The following is a 20,298-nucleotide window of genomic DNA, read 5'->3' as shown; positions in this document are numbered from 1 at the left end:
ATACTTTTCCTATAAGATATAATAATCGGCAATTACCTTCAGTCATCTAGTACACACGTTTATTAGAAACTAGTGAACATGTATACGCTTCGTGCAATTGTGAAATATACTTTTCTTATAAGACATAATAACCGTCAATTAACTTTTTTTTTCAAGTCATCTAGTACACACATTTATTAGAAACTAGTGAACGTGTATACGATTCGTGCAATTATGAAATATACTTTTCCTATAAGATATAATAAGCGTCAATTACCTTCTTTTTCAAGTCATCTAGTACACACGATTATTAGAAACTAGTGAACATGTATATGCTTTGTGCAATTGTGAAATATACTTTTCCTATAAGATATAATAACCGTCAATTACCTTCTTTTTTAAGTCATCTAGTACACACGTTTTTTACAAACTAGTAAACATGTGTACGCTTTGTGCAATTGTGAAATATACTTTTCCTATAAAGATATAACAACCGTTCATTTAATGGAAGAAAGAAAAATACAAAAAATTGTTGTAGATAAGTAAAACAATGATATAAGCATTAATCTCGATATTTAGTTTATACATTTATTTCTACCAAGGAAATGAAATATTACAACACAAACGTATGAAAAGTTAAACTAACATGTTAATAAGAATTAAAATTGTAGATATTTTGCCAAAAAGAAAATTTTGTAGATTTACCGAAAAGATAGAAAAAATGTGAAAGTGAAAAAAAAAAAAAAAAAATGGAACATAGCAGCATTTGTTAACCTCACACCCTCAGACCACTTTCTGGGAGCACGGCCTTGATACGGAATTAAAATATTCAAAAGAGTTGTAACTCATAATCACAAAATAAAGATATTTAAGAAATAGCATGAAAATTACCTGCCGATTAAGAAAAATAAAATAAAAATAAAGCTACAATTCTGAAACCTATCAATGTTTTTTAAGAGCTTGTGATTTAAATATACAAAAGCATTGGATGGAAATGGAAGGAAATTTTATCCATGAGATAAGCTCAAGTTTAATTACCATCAGAGCATTATAATTTTCAGAGCTTAATATTTCACGTAAGTAATTAAGTGGTGGAACAGTTTAATTGTGATATATTTTTGCGTATTTTCAAGCAAAGTGATCAAAAGTGTATTCAATTAAATGAAAATTAAATGTGTTTAATTAAATATCACAAGGACTAAAATCATAATTTTTACTAGTAATAAATAAAAGACCAAAAATGTTGCGCCATTAATGATAAAATAAAGAGATTTGTGTTATGGACATGAAATTTTTAAAATAAAATAAATGAAAATCAGATAGTGCGTGAGGGGCATTTTCCACCTTGCCCTTGATTTAGTTTATCCTTTAGACTCACTTCAGTTCCGGTAATGCTACATCTAAGAGCTTATTCTTCATGAAAAAAAAAAGAAGGAAAAAAGTATTAAGAAAGGGAGAAAATGATGGGGTGGCCTAAGATGTGTTATATCATCTCTTTCTTAGACCACAATTTATTAGTTACCTTTAGTTAAATTTTGAATTGCATGATATTTCTTAAAAAAGATCAAATTTATATAGAGCAAAGGTTTTTTACACTATCAGTAAATTTTAATCAGAAATAATAAGTTAATTACTTTATTTTTATCAGATTTATACGTAATTACCTACAGATAACTTGGCTGTGTAATACTTCTACCGCTCTACAGCAAACTCTTTCAACATTGCATGATTCATAATTAGTTCCTTTTTCTGTTTGGGTCTGAATGCCAATAGCACTGTTTTGTGTCAAAAATGTTCTTTTCGCCTTTTGCTTATAAAGCTTGAATGAATAGCTAGAACTTTTCCCTTGAAGGTGTTTATTTACTTTTTTGGGAATCTTTTCTACTACAAAATATGCCATACAATACAGGGGGAACAAAAGAAAAACAAGAAGTGAAACAAATCAAGTCAACTTGATATTGAGCTAGTATGGACCCTTCACCTACAAAATTTAGATAGGAAGCACTTTCCTTTAACGGACCCTACAACCATACCCAATACGAATCCGAACAAGACGAGATCATCAAAACAAATACCGAACATCGGTTAAAAAAGAAAGGTAAATACATGGCTAAATTATATTGTCATAGCTGATACTAACCCCTGATGGTTAATTTTTCTAGCATTAATTCTTCCCTTTGATCTCTTTCTTTATTTTCATAATAAAATCATCACACTTCTTGTTCAACTCTTCTAATGTTTCCTCTGATTCTTCTTCTTCATCATCATCTTCCAATTCTTCAATAATTTCAACATAACTTTCTTGATAAGCTTCATCTTCATTCTCATCAACTGTTCCAACAGTAACCAAATTATCCTGACTCATTGTTTCAATTTGCTCTTCTTCAACTTTATTTTCAGTTTCAACAACTTTTTCAAGAACTATTTCCGCCTTTGTTTCTAAAGCAACTGGATTATTATGAGATTCTCTAAATTTCTCCTTGTGGCTTTCTTTGGGGTACTCAGAAATGTTACCAAATGAATTCTTGATTATGAAAACAAGAATTCCATTGCATAGAAGGAAAATATAGTTCCTCTCTGAGCTATAGGTAAAAAGTTGAATTGAAAAATAAGAAGAGTATTCATGAAAAGAGTGAAGAAGAGAAGGAAGCAATGAATAAGATTGAGTAAACACTAATGAAAATACTGAAACTGGGAGAAGAATTTTCATTGCATTTTTCAGAAAATAGAACTGACTATTCAAGCTCACCTTTTCCATTTCTTGAAATGAAAAAAAAAAAAAAAAAAAAAGTTCAACTTTTGGAAGGGTAAAGAACTTTTATAAAAGAAGAGTTTTCTTAAAAAGTGTTTGGGATTTGCACTTTGCAATGTGTGTGTAAGAAAAAGTGGTGAAATACTTTAGATTATATACTGATTTCATGTTTGAAGTCGTCAAGGGGTTGAAAGTTGATTTCTCAAATCTACCCTTGTGTTTATTAATGGAAGAAAGGGAGTTGTTGTCCTTTCGATGGTTAGGCCAGGGGTAATTTGAGGAAATTAGGTAGTCAAGTAGGTCCAAACAATATTTTAAAGAATATTAATTTGAAGGACCAGTGTGGACTTTGGAAGTTCACTTTGTTAGCTATCATCATCTCTTTATTTATATCCTTTTAAGAGCCTTGTTGGTCAAATTTGATAGGGGATTTATCTTCTTGTAGATAGCAACATTTCCACTTCTAGACACTCGTTATTATATTAAAATTCTGAGCCAGAACCGTCAAACATTGTGATGTGATAAACAAGATTTCTCCCTTTTAATCAGAGATTTTGAATTTGAATTGAGAAACTTTCGGTAGGGAGCATCAGAGAAACTTTTCTTCTTAATGAATCTTATGCTATTAATTGAGGACTCAAAATAAATATCCAACATCGAGTGTGTAATAAAAAGAAATCTAGAAGTCGGCTAGGACTCAAAATAAATATCCAACGTCGAATGTGTAATAAAAAGAAATCTAGAAGTCGACTAGGTTGAGCGCTTTCAATAACTTGTCGTTAGGAGATGGTGGATCTATCATTATAAGATTATTTTTGTCATTTTTCTTTCTAATTTGTTCCTTTCAAAATGAATGACACAATCGTCAAATCTTTGAATGAAAGTTAGATGTAGTATTGCAAAATTTAACTCTAATAATTCAAAATATTAAAAAGAGTACAACAACAACAACAACATACCTAGTGAAATCCCACAATGTGAGGTCTGGAGAGGGTAAAGTGTACGCAGACTATACCCCTATCTCGGAAGATAGGGAGGCTGTTTCCGAAAGACCCTCGGCTCAAGAGAAATCACAATGAGAAAGGTTAGATAAGCACAAGCAGTTCAAAGCAAAATGCAAATGAAACTAAAGAAAGCGAATAAGTCAAAATAGAGCAGTCTAAAAAAAGGGAGCAGTAAGTAGCTACCACAGATAAATAAGATAATCGAAGTACAAGAAACCACATATAGTAGCAAGAAACAAAGGACAATAGACTATAGATCGAAACAACGACTACTACTAGCCTTCTACCCAACTTTGAGTCCTCCAAAACCTCTATCTAAGGTCGTGTCCTCGTAAGCCGAACCTCGCGCTATGTCATCCCTAAAGCGCCTCTCCCTAATACTTTTTCGACCCCTGCCTACCTACCCTCTTCGAAACCATCCATAGCTAACCTCTCACACCTCCGCACCGGGGCATCCGTGCCTCTCTCTCACATGCCCAAACCATCTCGGCCTCGCTTCCCTCATCTTGTCCTCCGTGATGGTACTTCAACCTTATCCGGACATCTTCATTCCTAATCTATCTCGCACGGTGCGCCCACGCATCCATCGCAACATTCTCGTTTCCGACTTTAAATCTTTTGGACGTAAGAGCTGCGGGCGCGCACTGCACTCGTACAACAAGGTCGGTCTCACAACCACTTTGTAGAACTTTTGCCTTTAAGTTTTGGTGGCACGCCATCACGCGGCACTCAAAGCAACCTCGGCGGTTTCATCCATCCTGCGCCAATACGATGTGAGACATCATCGTCAATATCCCCATTTTCTTGTATAATAGACCCGAGATATTTGAAACTTCTTTTCTTTGGGATGGCCGGGTACCAAGCCTCACTTCCACGCCGAGCTCGTGTGTCCGTCACCGAACTTGCACTCATGTAGCCCTTGTCTTGGTCTGCTTCGACTTGAACCCTTTAGACTCCGCAGTTTGTCTCCAAACCTCGACGACGCATTCACTCATTTGCGTGTCTCGTCGATCAAGACTATGTCATCCGTAAATAACATACACCATGGCACCTCACCTTGAATTCGTCGCGTCAGACAATCCATCACTAGAGCAAATAAAAATGGGCTAAGAGCTGATCCCTGGTGCAACCCCATCTCCACTGGAAAGTGCTCTGAGTCTCCTCCCACTGTCCTTACCCTGGTCTTGGCTTCCTTATACATGTCCTTGATCGCCCTAATGTACGCTACAAGTACACCTCTGGCCTCCAAGCATCTCCATAAAATCTCTCTTGACACTTTGTCGTAAGTTTTTTCTAGGTCGATGAAAACTATGTGCAGGTCCTTCTTCCTCTTCCTATCTTTGCTCCACCGGTCTCCTCAATAAGATGGATGGGCTTACATAGTCGAGCGCCTTGACATGAATCCGGCGGTTCTCCGAAATGGACACGCCCTTCTCACCCTCATCTCCACCACCCTGTCCCAAAATTTCATAGTGTGACTTAGCGACGATCCCTCTATAGTTATTACAACTTTGAATATCGCCCCTTGTTCTTATACAAAGGGACCATCATACTCCGCCTCCGTTCCTCGGGCATCTTCGCCGTCTTAAAAATAACATAAACAATACGATCAACCACTCCAAACACATACCGCCCGTACTCTTCCAAAACTCCCCAGGGATCTCGTCAGGACCGGTAGCTCTCCCCCTGCGCATCCTGCGAACAACACCCTTAACCTCGTCCACCTTTATACTCCTACAATACCCAAAGTCGCGACGCCTCTCAGAGTACTCCAAATCTCCCAACACAATGTCTCTATCACCTTCCCCGTTCAAGAGTTTTTGGAAGTATGACTGCCATCTCCGTCTAATGAGAGCTTTCTTTACCAATACTTTGCCATCCTCGTCCTTGACGCACTTTACTCGATCCAGGTCCCGTGCTTTTCTCTCCCTCACCTTGGCTAGCCTGAACAACTTCTTATCCCCGCCTTTGTCCTCTAGTTCTGCATATAGACGTTCGAAAGCTATCGTTTTTACCGCCGAAACTGCCAACTTCGCTTCCTTTCTCGTAATCTTATACCTTTCCCTATTCGTCCGCTTCTCCTCCTCATCTTTGCTGTCTACCAACCTCGCGTACGCCACTTTCTTTGCTTTTACCTTTCCCTGGACTTCTCCATTTCACCACCAGTCCCCTTGTCGCCTACCACGGCGACTTCTCCACTCCCGTGGACATCTCTAGCCACTTCCGGCACGCCCGCCGTCTATCCCACATCTTTGCTCGCGTCCCCCCTACTCTCCCAAGTCCCCATAGCCATCAACTTCTCCCCCATCTCCTGGGCACTCGACAAAGTCAGACTCCCCCACCTGATCCTTGGCAGGTCATCCGCGACCCTCTTCCTCTTCTTTCTCGTAATCCCCAAATCCATCACCAAAAGCTTATGTTGGGTCGTAAGGTTCTCACTCGGAATGACCTTGCAGTCTTTACAAAGACCTTTATCCTCTTTTCTAAGGAGCAAAAAGTCTATCTGCATCGCAGCCTTCGAACTACGAAAGGTTACCAAGTACTGCTCCCTCTTCGGGAAACTCGAGTTGGCTACCACCAATCCAAAGGCTTTAGCGAAATCCAGAAGTGAGACTCCTCCTCCATTCCTGACTCCGAAGCCGAAACCTCCATGCTCATCATCATAACCCCCCGAGGTTGAGTCGATGTGTCCATTGAAATCTCTTCCTATGAATAACTTCTCGGTGGGCGGTATACCTCCTACCACTTCATCCAAATCCTCCCAAAAGCGCCTCTTCTCCTCCTCGTCCAAGCCCGCTTGTGGCACGTAAGCACTAATAATGTTCAAGGTAAACCCTTCCACAACTAACTTAATCGCCATCATCCGGTCATTGACCCTCCTAACCTCTACGGCCTGGTCCCTTAGCTCACTATCTACTAAAATGCCTACCCCATTCCTATACATTGACTTACCCGAGAACCATAACTTATACCCGTCCACATCCTTAGCTTTAGATCCTACCCATTTAGTCTCTTGGACGTAATCTATATTAATCTTCCTCTCCTTAAGAATCTTAACTAGCTGTATGGACTTCCCGTCAAAGTCCCAATGTTCCAGACCCTACTCAACCTAGACGTTCCCCGACCCCACTTACCCCTCTAACCCTAGCCCCCGTCCCCGACCGAGAATATGATCCTAGTCTATCATCACTCACTATAGCCACTAAGGGAAATAAAAGCAAATCAAAGATTTATCTAAAACAAGAATGTAAAGTCAAGAGTCAAGAATGTGCAAGTCAGGTTACTATGACAAGAAAGATAGCACTATAAGCTAAAGGAATAAAGACAAGAATGTAAAGTCAAGAGTCAAGAATGTGTAGCATGCAAGATTTAACAAGGTTAAAAGACACATGAATTAATATGAGCCACCAGAGGTACCAACTCCTGTGTGAAAACAATTTTAAAATAAAAAAACATGTTCACGCCGGAGTTAACAGTTCACCACCGAAACCCACCGGCGGAGGTTTCCAAGTGCGTAAACGAGAAGACAAGAGGCAAAAAAACAAAGAAAAGAAAGGAAAAGAGAAGAGAAGAGAAGAGAGAAGGAGAGAAAAGAAGGAGGCTCCGGCCGGAAAGACCTATACCGCCGGGGGGGGTGGTTCGCCGCCGGGGAAGGAGGGGGGTGGGGTGGGGTGGGGTGGGGAGTTGTTAACTTACCGTTGAGAGAGAGAGAGATAGGAGAGAGAAAAGATTAAAAAGAGGAGAAGGATAAATTTGAATAAAAATAAAAATAAAAATAAAAGATTGTAAATATCAAACGAAAATAATTCGAATCTCACCCAACTACGAACCTCTTTTTTCCCCTCACTTAAATAACATTAATTTTGTCATCAAGGCCTAGTTAGCAGCCCGCTGAAATTCCATTAAATGTATTCCTTCTTTTCATCCATTATTTTCTTCTATATACTCAGTAGATAAATCTATCGACCTGTTTTTTCCCTCAAGTCTATAGACTTTGTTTTCTTCTATATACTTGACCTTTTCAAATATTTATCGAATCTTTTCTGATGGAGATTGTTGACTTAAATTTTTTTGCGCCCGTCTCAATTTATCTGATGCATTTTTACTTGCCTTGTAATTTATGAAAGAATGAACGAATTTTAACATTTATGGCTAAAATAATATCTGACATGCACTGCTAGTCTAAATATATTTGACATCATATTTTTGTGACTATAGAAGCTTGATACTCTCTTAAGTCAAAAATAATTGATGTTTTAATCTTAGGCACATGGATTAAGGAATACACTAACTTCTAAAAGTTAAGAGGGGTTTTCTTAATTATGATTTTCTTATCTTTTTAGGTTGACATAATTATTATGAGGATTTGAGAACTGGTGAAGGGCGAGTTTGGAAAAGAGACCTAATTACATTCTTAATTTTGTGAAATATCATTTATTTTGGACTGACTTTTAGAGGCTAAAACCTCAATTATTTTGGACTGAAGGGAGTATTAAGAGTTGAACGAAAAATTTAATATTAAATTATTTCGAAATACATACAAGTATATCTACTTTCATTACGAAGTAATAAGAAAATAATATCGCGTAAAACAAACCAAGGAATTTAAAAAAAAAAAAAAAAAAAAAAAAACAAGAAAAGAAAAGATTGTACTAGTATACTTTCGAACAATTGACTGGTGAGATTGAGCGTGGGGATGGGGGCATCAATCAATGTCATTGACCAAATACGACTCACTATAATTTCGTATTGATTTTGAGTGCCAGTATCTATGGAACTGACTGACATTTAAAGTTAAAAGCACCTCCTTTTGCTCAAAATTTTTTTTTTTTAAAGCTCCTCCTCTAATCACTATCGAAATAAATATCCGCATTTAAATAGAGTAGTATTTATTTGGTATTTTGGAATAGGCAATCATAAAGTTTTGCAATTTTCCTGTTCAAAACATCAAACCCTCAAAAATGTTCTGTAGCGAACATCGTCACGCTTTGGATTTTTATAAAAAAAGAAGCACAAAATTTGACTTCTATATACCGTTCTAATTTACTTTTGATCAAAGCCATAGAATTATTCTTTTTTTTTAAATATACATATATGAAGTGCAAACATGTGTGATATTTCTTTTGCAATAGTCTTCTCAATATCTTAGTTTTACCTGAGAATGCAAGAACCTTCATAATATCAAATTTTCATAAGTCGAGTGCTCTAGAGCACCGAAAGCGTTTAACGAGTCAATAGAATAGTTACATATGAAACTCTAAAGGGGTTAAATTTTTCAATATTTGGTTTGTGCAATTATGTCATAGATAAATAATCAGACAAATTCTGCAACTCCAAACACCAAAATCTTTATTTAAAAGAAAAACCTCACACAAAACAAAACCAAAAAAGTTAGTTTCTTATATTAAGGAGCACTTTGGTTATTTTCTCTCTCAAAAAGGGTTATATATAGTCTCCAATATCTTATGCTTCTTCTTTTTTCCCAATATCTTATCCTCGTCCTCATTCTGAGATAAAATAGTCACGATTTCTCGAATGATTCATTTATCATAATCAGAATCAAGCTAAACGACATACTAAATCAGTTGAAAAATATATATACCGTCCAATACCATATACTCAATCTATGGAAGCAAAATATAATACTTAATCCATGTATTAAACAACTCATCTAGGAATGGCGGAGACACCCTTTAGTAAGAGGTATTATTCGATATAACTTCACATAAAAAAAGTTTAGTTTGTATTTGTAAATAAATCATTTATGTGCATATATACACTACACCGATACCGACCATTAATTTCAAATGGAAATTAAAGTCTTCAATGGACATAAGTCCACATCCAAAACTATAGAGGCTATGAATTAACAAGTCGGCGTACCAATGACGCCTAGCAATATGACTAGCAATACATGCCCGTGCGATGCACGGGCCAAGCATGTCTATTCACTTTAATTAGCCAGTCTTTAAGGTTTGTATTTTGAAAATAACTTTTAAAAATATTTTAATTGTTATTATATATACAAAATGTGTTTTATGTACCATCACTTTAGTTGTAATTAAAAGTCTTTGAGATGGAAAGAGTCAAACTTTTTTATCATTATCATGATAATGAAAGTTGTTTATTGATGTAAACGAAAATTAGTAAGAATATGAGGGAAAATTAATATTTTGATTCTAAAAAATTTCTTTTAAATTCTTTAATATTTTATATGTATATCGACAGGTTGATATCCATTTCAATTAAGTAAATGTTCAGATCCAAACATAAGAACCATTTTGTTTTATATATTGGATTAAAAAATATATAATAATTTTTTATATTAATTGTTACAAAGAAATCAAAATTAGAAAGATATATGTTATATCACTAATCACCAAATTTTAATTCTGAAATGAAAATATAAAGTAATACATTTTATAAATGTAAAGAAACAATAATCAGAGACCGTAAATGAGAGTGAATAAGTAAAGTATTGACAATGAAGGAAAATTGGGATAAATGTCACTCCTTCCCTTTACTTTTACTTGTCGACGTTAACATATCAAGGAAAAAAAATTCTTCTTCTTATTTTACCCTTCACATTAATTATTCATTTTCAAATCATTTTCTGAGGCTATTGAGTCTATATACCAATAAATATGAATATTATGATAAAATATATACTTTATTTATTAATTTTCAAAGAATGTGAAAAGTCAAAATGAACAAGTAAAAGTGCACGGAGAAAATAAATATGTGTCGGAGAATTAAAATAGAAGTGCACACGTGTATACATGAGAAGAAAATAAATATTCAGTACTATGTCATATATCCACGTGGGATTTATTAATTCTCAAAGAATGTAAAAAGTCAAAAGTGAACAAATTAAAGTGCGTGGAGGAAATAAATTTGTGTAGGAGAATTAAAATTGAACTGCATATGTCTATACATAAGAAGAGAATAAATATTCAGCTAGAACGCGAAAAGTCAAAAGTGAACAAGTAAAAGTGCACGGAGGAAATAAATATATCGGAGAATTAAATTTAAAGTGCATACGTCTATACATGAGAAGGGAATAAATATTAAGTACTATGACATATGTCTACATGAGATATAAAAATAGTTAGCTAAAGTGTACAAATTATATAGCTTATGATACAAGAATTTAATGCGGGTACAATTCGTGAAGCTGCGGGTACAAGGAGGGACTGCTGTGTTCGTCCCTCCTTGGCACTTATTATATATAGACTAGCAAATTATGCCCGTGCAATACACGGGGCCCAACATGATTAATTTGATTACTCATTTTAGTTAGTCTTTATCGTTTGTATATTTTGCAAAGGATACCGTGATTTTCCTCAGTGAGTGTTCATATTTTGTTTCTTTTCCTCTTATTTTTCCCCTTAATTTCTCAATTGTTGTTAAAATTTTGTCTTATTTTGGTTATGTCCGCCTCTTTTTATATTTAGTAAGTTGACAATTCAAATATCCTACATGTCAAGTTTATAATCACAAGATTCAAAGGATATTTTATTATATTATACACATTTTTAATTTAGAACCACAAGATTCAAAAATCTATATTTATTTCTTAAGCTCCGTCACTTTAATTATCTAGTCTTTCAGGTTTGTATTTTGTAAATAACTTTTAAAAATATTCTAATTGTTATTATATATTGCAACATATACAAAATATTGTTAAAAAATGACGGAATTAAATCTTTGAGATGGAAAGAGTCGAACTTTTTTTCTCATTGTCATGACAATGAAAGTTGTTCATCGATGTGAAAAAGAAAATTAGTAAGAATATGAGGGGACATATTAACAATTATAGATAAAAAAAAAAGAAGAAGAATTGTTACATAGAAATCAAAATTAAGATTTAATTAATTTTATCTTGGTTTTGTAAAGGAACAAGTAATTTGGACATATATTTTTAGTAATGTGGCCAAGTAATATGGGACCGAGAGAGTACTTCATTTATTAATTATTAAAGAACGTGAAAAGTCAAAAGTGAACAAGTAAAAGTACACGGAGGAAATAAATATGTGTCGGATAATTAAAATTGAAGAGTATATGTGTATACATGAGAAGAGAATAAATATTCAGTATCATGACAAATGTCCACGTGGGATAAAAAAAGTAGTGTAGTAATGTGGCCAAGTAATATGAGACGGAGGGAGTACTTCATTTATTAATTCTTAAAGAACGTGAAAAGTTAAAAGTGAACAAATAAAAGTGCACGGAGAAAAAAAGAGAATAAATATTCAGTAGCCAAGTAATATGGGACGGAGAGAGTAAGATGAGAAAGCTTTAATTAATTTTATCTTGATTTTGTAAGTAAACAAGCAATTTGGACATATATTTTTAGTAATGTGGCCAAGTAATATGGGACGGAGGGAGTACTTCATTTATTAATTCTTAAAGAACGTGAAAAGTCAAAAGTGAACAAGTAAAAGTGCACAGAGGAAATAAATGTGTCAGAGAATTAAAATTGAAGTGCATAAATAAATTTTCATTTTTACTTATCACTTTTAGCATATCAAGATAAGACAATTTTTTTTTTTGTTTTACCCATAGTATTAATTACTGACTTCAAATCATTTTTCAAATCTAATAAAAATATATACTAATTAATATGGATACATTGGTAAATTATGCACTTTATTTATTATTTCTTAAACAGCGTAAAAAGTCCAAAGTGGACAAGTAAAGGTGAACGGAGGGAGTACATGAGAAGAGAATAAATATTCAGTACTATGACATATGTCCATGTGGATTAAAGAAGTAGTTGGCTGAAGTGTACAATTTATATAACTTTTGGTACAAGTATTCATTGTTGTGTTAAAGTGTACAATTTATATAGCTTCTAGTACAAGTGTTCAATGCCGTGTTAGTCCTCCTAAGGCACTTATATATAATAGAAAAATGCAAGCTACATTTGGTAGGAAAGATGACGTGGACATGAAAATCTATTCCAAAATTTCCAATTTCACCAATTCTCCTGTAAACTTTGAAAATGATATGAGCATGTTTTGGGCCTGTTATGGGCTAATTCTTTTTGGGTTGGATTATATACCTGTCCAATGTATCAATTGTACCTGGGCAATTTGCATGATTGGCCCTCGCTGGGGTGGTCTTTAATTTTTACTCCTTAAATTGCTGGTCTGTCTTATGCGGCATACTTTTTGCAAAGGCTTGCCTTGATATTTTTTATTTTATTATTATGACTAAGCCGGAGTTTGAACTCAGAATCTCGAGATATTTTTGGTGACCTTTTTAAGCGAAGGATAAAAATTAAAGACCAGCAATTTGAGGAACAAATATTAAAGACCACCACAAAAGAAGGCCAATCCGCGCAAAAAAATGATTGTACCTTGTATCCAGTTTTCATTATTTCATTTGAGTTATACCCAGAGTTTTAAAATTGTTTGACTAGTAGACAGTGTTGATAATACTTCAGACAAAAGTTATACACTTGTGTTGCACGTGAGTCCCAAAAAGTAGTACATTTTATATAGGTGATATTAAAATCGCATTGTAAAAAAATTTCAACAGAAAGATACAAGTTGGAATTATGAACAATCAGCCTATTTGATGGATATTCATTGAACCTGCAAAAATTGAACAACTAAATTAAGTTTGGTATTTAAAATATATAGTGAGTTACATTTTTGTGTTATTAGGTGCAAACATGTAATATAATTGTATATTACTCTCTGGGAGCATGGCCTTGATACGAAATTAAAAAATTCAAAAGAGTTGCAACTCATAATCACAAAATAAAGATATTTAAGAAAAATCATGAAAATTACCTGCCGATTAACAAAAAAAATAAATAAAATAAAGCCACAATTCTGAAAACTATCAAAGTTATTTAAGAGCTCGTGATTCAAATATACAAAAGCTTTGGATAGAAATGGAAGGAAATTTTATCCATGAGATAAGCTCAGGTTTGATTACCATCCGAGCATTGTAATTTTCAGAGCTTAATATTTCACATAAGTAATAAAGTGGTGGAATAATTTAATTATGATATATTTTTGCGTATTTTCAAGCAAACTGATCAAAAGTGTATTCAATTAAATGAAAATTAAATGTGTTTAGCTAAATATCACAAGGACTAAAATCATAATTTACTAGTAATAAATAAGAGACCAAAAATGTTGCTCCATTAATGATAAAATGAAGAGGGTTTGAGTTATGGACATAGAATTTTTAAAATAAAATAAATGAAAATCAAATAGTTCGTGCGGGGCATTTCCCACCTCGCCTTTGATTTAGTTCTAACCTTTAGATTCACTTCTGGTAATACTACATCCAAGAGCTTATTCTTCGTGAAAAAAAGAATAAGGAAAAAAGTATTAAGAAAGGGAGAGAATGACTTGGTGGCCTAGGAGGTTTTATATCATCTCTTTCTTAGACCACAATTTATTAGTTACCTGTAGTTGACTTTTGAATTGCATGACATTTTTTAAAAAAAGATCAAATTTATATAGATGCAAAGGCTTTTTACACTATCAGTAAATTTTAATCAGAAATAAAGTTTATGTAATTACCTACAGATAACTTCGTTGTGTAATACTTCTACCGTTCTACACCAAACTCTTTCGACATTGCATAATTCATAATTATTTCCTTTTTCTGTTTGGGTCTGAATGCTAATAGCACTGTTTTGTGTCAAAAATGTTCTTTTCGCCTTTTGCTTCAATAGCTTCAAAAATTACATCATAAAGCTTGAATGAATAGCTAGAACTTTTCCCTTGAAGGTCTTTATTTATTTTTTTGGGAATCTTTTCTACCACAAAATATGCTATACAATACAGAGGGCACAAAAGGGAAAACATGAAGTGAAACAAACCAAGTCAACTTGATATTGAGCTAGTATGGACCCTTCACCCTACAAAATTTAGATAGGAAGCACTTTCCTTTAACGGACCATACAACCATACAAAATACGAATCTGAACTAGACGAGATCATCAAAATAAATACCGAACATCGGTTAAAAAAGAAAGGTAAATACATGGCTAAATTATAATATGTCATAGCTGATACTAACCCCTGATGGTTAATTAAAAAAGAAAGGTAAATACATGGCTAAATTATACTATGTCATAGCTGATACTAACCCCTGATGGTTAATTTTTCTAGCATTAATTCTTCCCTTTGATCTCTTTCTTTATTTTCATAATAAAATCATCACACTTCTTGTTCAACTCTTCTAATGTTTCCTCTAATTCTTCTTCTTCATCATCATCTTCCAATTCTTCAATAATTTCAGCATAACTTTCTTGATAAGCTTCATCTTCATTCTCATCAACTGTTCCAACAGTAACCAAATTATCCTGACTCATTGTTTCAATTTGCTCTTCTTCAACTTTATTTTCAGTTTCAACAACTGTTTCCGCCTTTGTTTCTAAAGCATCTGGATTATTATGAGATTCTCTAAATTTCTCCTTGTGGCTTTCTTTGGGGTACTCAGAAATGTTACCAAATGAATTCTTGATTATGAAAACAAGAATTCCATTGCAAAGAAGGAAAATATAGTTCCTCTCTGAGCTATAGGTAAAAAGTTGAATTGAAAAACAAGAAGAATATTCATGAAAAGAGTGGAGAAGAGAAGGAAGCAATGAATAAGACCGAGTAAACACCAATGAAAATACTGAAACTGGGAGCAGAATTTTCATTGCATTTTTCAGAAAATAGAATTGGCTATTCAAGCTCACTTTTTCCATTTTCTCGAAAAATAAAATCAACTTTTGGAAGGGGGAAGAACTTTTATAAAGAGAAGAGTTTTCTTGAAAAATGTTTTTGGTTTTTGCACTTTGCAATGTGTGTGTAAGCAAGATTATATACTAGTTTCATGTTTGAAGTCATCAAGGGGTTGAAAGTTGCTTTTTCAAATGTACCCTTGTGTTTATTAACGGAAGAAAGGGAGTTTTTGTATTTTTAAACGGTAGGCCAGGGGTAATTTGTGGAAATTAGATAGTTAAGTAGGTCCAATGTTTTAAAGAAATATTAATTTGAAGGGCCATTGTTGGACTTTGGAAGTTCACATTTTTAGCTGTCATCATTTCTTTTTTATGTCCTTTTAAGAGCCTTGTTTGTCGAATTTGATAGGGGATTTATCTTCTTGTGGATAGTAACATTTCCACTTATCGAACACTCGTTGCTCCCCCGTCTCAAAATATTTATCGTCCTTATTAAAAGTATTTGTATCAAAATATTTATCGTTTTATTATATCAAGGCAAAATTAAGTAACTTTTTTCCGTTTTACCCTTATATTAATTAGCAACATTTAATAAGTTTTCACCATTGATGGAGTAGATATTTATTGAGGAGAGATTGCATGTAATATGTTAAGAGGGTAAAATAATCAAAATGCTATCGTTATAAATGCTTTTTTAAGGGGTGCGTAAATGAAAAATGCGACAAATATTTTGAGACGGAGGGAGTATTATATTAAATTTCTCAGCTAGAATACAAAGATTATGATATGATGAATAAGATTTCTCCATTATAGATTTTGAGTTTCAGCTTTAAAAATTGAGAAACTTTCGGTAGGGAGCATCAAAAAGCTTTCCTTCTTAATGAATGTTATGCTATTAATTGAGGACTCAAAATAAATATTCAGCGTCAATTGTGAAATAAAAAGAAATCTAGAAGTCGGCTAGGGTGAGTGCTTTCAATAATTTGTCGTTAGGGGATGGTGGATTTATCTTTTATAAGATCATTTTTGTCATTTTACTTTCTAATTTGTTCCTTTCAATATGAATCGACACAATCGTCAAATGCTGAATGAAAATTAGATGTTGTATTGTAATTTAACTCTTACAATTCAAAATATTAAAAATGAGTAGAACGATAAATTTGAATAAAAATAAAAGATTGTAAATATCAAACGAAAATAATTCAAATTTCACCCAACTACGAACCTCTATTTTCTCCTCACTTAAATAACATTAATTTTGTCATCAAGGCCTATTTAGCAGCCCGCTGAAATTCCATTAAATGTATTCCTTCTTTTCATCCATTATTTTCTTCTATATACTTAGTAAATAAATCTATCGACTTGTTTTTTTCCGTAAGTCTATAGACTTTGTTTTCTTCTATATACTTGACCTTTTCAAATATTTATCGAATCTTTTCTGATGGAGATTGTTGACTTACATTTTTTTCCCCCGTCTCAATTTATCCTATGCATTTTTACTTGCCTTGTGATTTATGAAAGAATGAACGAATTTTAACATTTTAGGCTAAAACAATATCTGACATGCATTGCTAGTCTAAATATATCTGACATGATATTTTTGTGACAATAGAAGCGGGATACTCTCTTCAGTCCAAAATAATTGAGACTTTAATCTTAGGCACATTGATTAACGAATACACTAACTTCTAAAAGTTACGAGGGGTTTCCTTAATTATAATTTTCTTGTCTTTTTAGGTAGACATAATTATTATGAGGATTTGAGAATTGGTCAAGGGCAAGTTTGGAAAAGAGACCTAATTACTTTTTTAATTTTGTGAAATATCATTTATTTTGGACCAACTTTTAAAGGCTAAAACCTCAATTATTTTAGACTGGAGAGAGTATTAAGAGTTGAATGAAAAATTAATATTAAATTATTTCTAAATACATACAAGTATATCTACTTCGTAACGAAGTAATAAGAAAATAATATCGCGCAAAACAAACTAAGGATTTTTTTTTATATATATAAAAATAATAAAAAAGGATTGTACTACTATGCTTTCGAACAATTGACCGGTGAGATTGAGCGTGGGGATGGGGGCATCAATCAATGTCATCAACCAAATACGACTTACTATAATTTCGTATTGATTTTTGAGTGCCAATATCTATGGAACTGAGCTGACAACTAAAATTAAAAGCACCTCCTTTTGCTCAAATTTTCTTTTAAAGCTCCTCCTCTAATCACTATTGAAATAACTATCCGCATTTAAATAGAGTAGTATTTATTTGGTATTTTGGAATAGGCAATCATAAAGTTTTGCAATTTTCCTGTTCAAAACATCAAACCCTCAAAAAATGTTCTGTAACGAACATCGTCACGCTTTGGATTTTTATAAAAAAGAAGTACATAAATTTATTTCTAGATATCTTTCTAATTTACTTTTGAGCAAAGCCATAGAATTATTCTTTTTTTAAAAATAAAAATAAAAAAATGAAGTGCAAACATGTGTGATATTTCTTTTGCAATAGTCTTCTCAATATCTTAGTTTTAACTGAGAATACAAGAAACTTCATAATAGCAAATTTTCATAAATCGAGTGCTCTAGAGCACCGAAAGAGTTTAAGGAGTCAATAGAATAGTTACATATGAAACTCTAAAGGGGTTATTTTTTTCAATATTTGGTTTGTGCAATTATGTCATAGATAAATAATCAGACAAATTCTGCAACTCCAAACACCAAAATCTTTATTAAAAAAAAAAAAAAAAAAACCTCACACAAAACAAAACCAAAAAAAGTTAGTTTCTTATATTAAGGAGCACTTTGCTTATTTTCTCTCTCAAAGGGGTTATATATATAGTCTCCAATATCTTATCCTTTTTTTTTTGCCCAATATCTTATCCTCGTCCTCATTCTAAGATAAAATAGTCACGATTTCACGAGTGATTCATTTATCAGAATTAGAATCAAGCTAAACGAGATACTAGATAAGTTGAAAAATATATATATATACCGTCCAATAGCATATACTTAATCTATGGAAGCAAAATATAATACTTAATCCATGTATTAAACAACTCGTCTAGGAATGCCTGAGACACCCTTTAGTAAGAGGTCTTATTCGATATCACTTCACATAAAAAAAAAAAAAAAAAAAAAGTTTGTTTTATATTTGTAAATAAATCTTTTATGTACATACACTACACTAATACGGCCGACTGAAAGTAATATAAAGTAAACATTAATTTCAAATGGAAATTAAAGTCTTCAGTGGCCATAAGTGTGGTCCAAACTATTGTGGCTATAAATTAACAAGTCGGCGTACCAATGACGCCTAGCAATATGATGCAAGCTATGTTTGGTAAGAAAGATGACGTAGACATGAAAATCTATTCCAAAATATCCAATTCTCCTGTAAACATCATTTTTTTGCGCCGATTGCCCTTCGTTTGGGGTGGTCTTTAAATTTTGCCTCAAATTTGTAGTGCTTTAAAGCCTTCATATTTGTAGTCTTTAAGTTTTTTTCGCTTTGGAAAGGTGGAAGAATATATGAAGTTAGGTTCGAATCTTTGGGCATAAAAAATAAAAAAATAATTTCGCAAGGCGAGAATTGGGGGGAGTGTATTAATCCAAAGATACTGATCTTTAAGGAAAAGTTAAAGTTATGCGGATTGCAGATAACTAAACATAATTAAAAGTCCGTTTCTACAGACTTTTAGTTAAACACAACTTCGGATCATAACTAAACATAACTAAAAGTTCTCCAAAGGATTTCTAAGAAAGTATCTGATCGAGCTTGCATTTTAATCTTTACGAGATATTGTTCCAACTCACATGCTTAATCTCGGTTTACAAATTAACAACAATTAACATAAGTATGAATTCATTTTGAGACAAGAACCAAGCGATATGTCCAACTTAACGGAATATGAGTACTAGATTTTTTCGAATCTGAGCTATTAAATTTAAAGTAACCATAAAACTTTGCGTCGTGACGGAGTTTGTGGTAATTAAGTTATATCAAAGAAATTAACAAATCAATATTATGTATTCGTGGATCCTCGTATATATATTTAAAACCTAACAATAAATTGTTTGAATTAAAGGAATAGTAGTTAGTATCTCACGTTAATGACAATGGGTTCGTGCCTTGGTGTTTAACAATTAACATCTTGCTATACAATGCAACCCATAATTAGTTTGGAATGACAAATACATATATATGTATTTATAAGTTTGATAATTCGTTAACAAATTTATGAGCATACTTTTTAATCAAACTTGTATGACCAAGACCGGCATAAATTTGTGAAGGAATTATATGTAATCCCAGCATACTTATGCCAAGTCTCGCCCATACGAGGCATAAGTATCACGCGTCCGCATAAGTAATTCCTTCATAAGTGTATGCCGATGGGGGCATAGCGAAATTTAAACTCTGCCTTGCGATTTTTTTTTAAAATTTTGACTGTGTGGGGGTTCGAACCGGAAATGGAAGGGCAAAATTTAAAGATTTCAAATATGAGGGGCAAAATTTAAAGACCACCCTAAAAGAAGGACAATTCTGCGAATTGCCCTGTAAACATTGAGAATGATATGAACCTGTTTTGGGCCTGTTATGGGCTAATCCTTTTTTGGGTTGGATTTATACCTGCTCAATGTAAGCAATTGTACCTAGTATCCAGTTTCCGTTATTTCATATAAGTTATACCTAGAGTTTTGAAATTGTTTAAATGGTAGACAGTCTTGATAAAACTTCAGACAAAAGTTATACTCTTGTGTTGCACGTGAGTCCCAAAAAGTAGTACATACTCCCTCCATTTCAGAATAAGTGGTGTTTTAGATTTTTTATTTTGTTTCAAAATATATAAGTGGTGT

At 33.2% G+C, this 20,298-nt stretch overlaps 2 protein-coding genes and 1 long non-coding RNA gene across 3 annotated transcripts; all 3 read right to left on the bottom strand.

Moving 5' to 3' along the window:
* Positions 1-1,808: 1,808 nt before the first annotated feature.
* Positions 1,809-14,790, bottom strand: LOC132036964 (uncharacterized). The gene is made up of 2 exons (XR_009409719.1): positions 14,660-14,790; positions 1,809-1,988 (listed from the first exon to the last, which is right to left on the bottom strand). It is a non-coding gene; the product is annotated as an uncharacterized LOC132036964 (long non-coding RNA).
* On the bottom strand, positions 1,913-2,752 carry LOC132036963 (uncharacterized). Its single transcript, XM_059427382.1, has one exon. The coding sequence runs from the start codon at positions 2,735-2,737 to the stop codon at positions 2,144-2,146; it is 594 nt and encodes a 197-aa protein (XP_059283365.1). The 5' UTR covers positions 2,738-2,752; the 3' UTR covers positions 1,913-2,143.
* Positions 14,791-14,875: 85 nt separating the features above from the next.
* On the bottom strand, positions 14,876-15,457 carry LOC132038436 (uncharacterized). Its single transcript, XM_059429107.1, has one exon. It carries the CDS (start codon positions 15,455-15,457, stop codon positions 14,876-14,878), a length of 582 nt encoding a protein of 193 aa, XP_059285090.1.
* Between the last annotated feature and the right edge of the window lie 4,841 nt (positions 15,458-20,298).

This window comes from Lycium ferocissimum, chromosome 11 (assembly GCF_029784015.1).
Source record: "Lycium ferocissimum isolate CSIRO_LF1 chromosome 11, AGI_CSIRO_Lferr_CH_V1, whole genome shotgun sequence".
Taxonomy (NCBI): domain Eukaryota; kingdom Viridiplantae; phylum Streptophyta; class Magnoliopsida; order Solanales; family Solanaceae; genus Lycium; species Lycium ferocissimum.
Note: the sequence above shows the minus strand (reverse complement) of the source record. Positions and strands in the feature narration are given on the sequence as shown.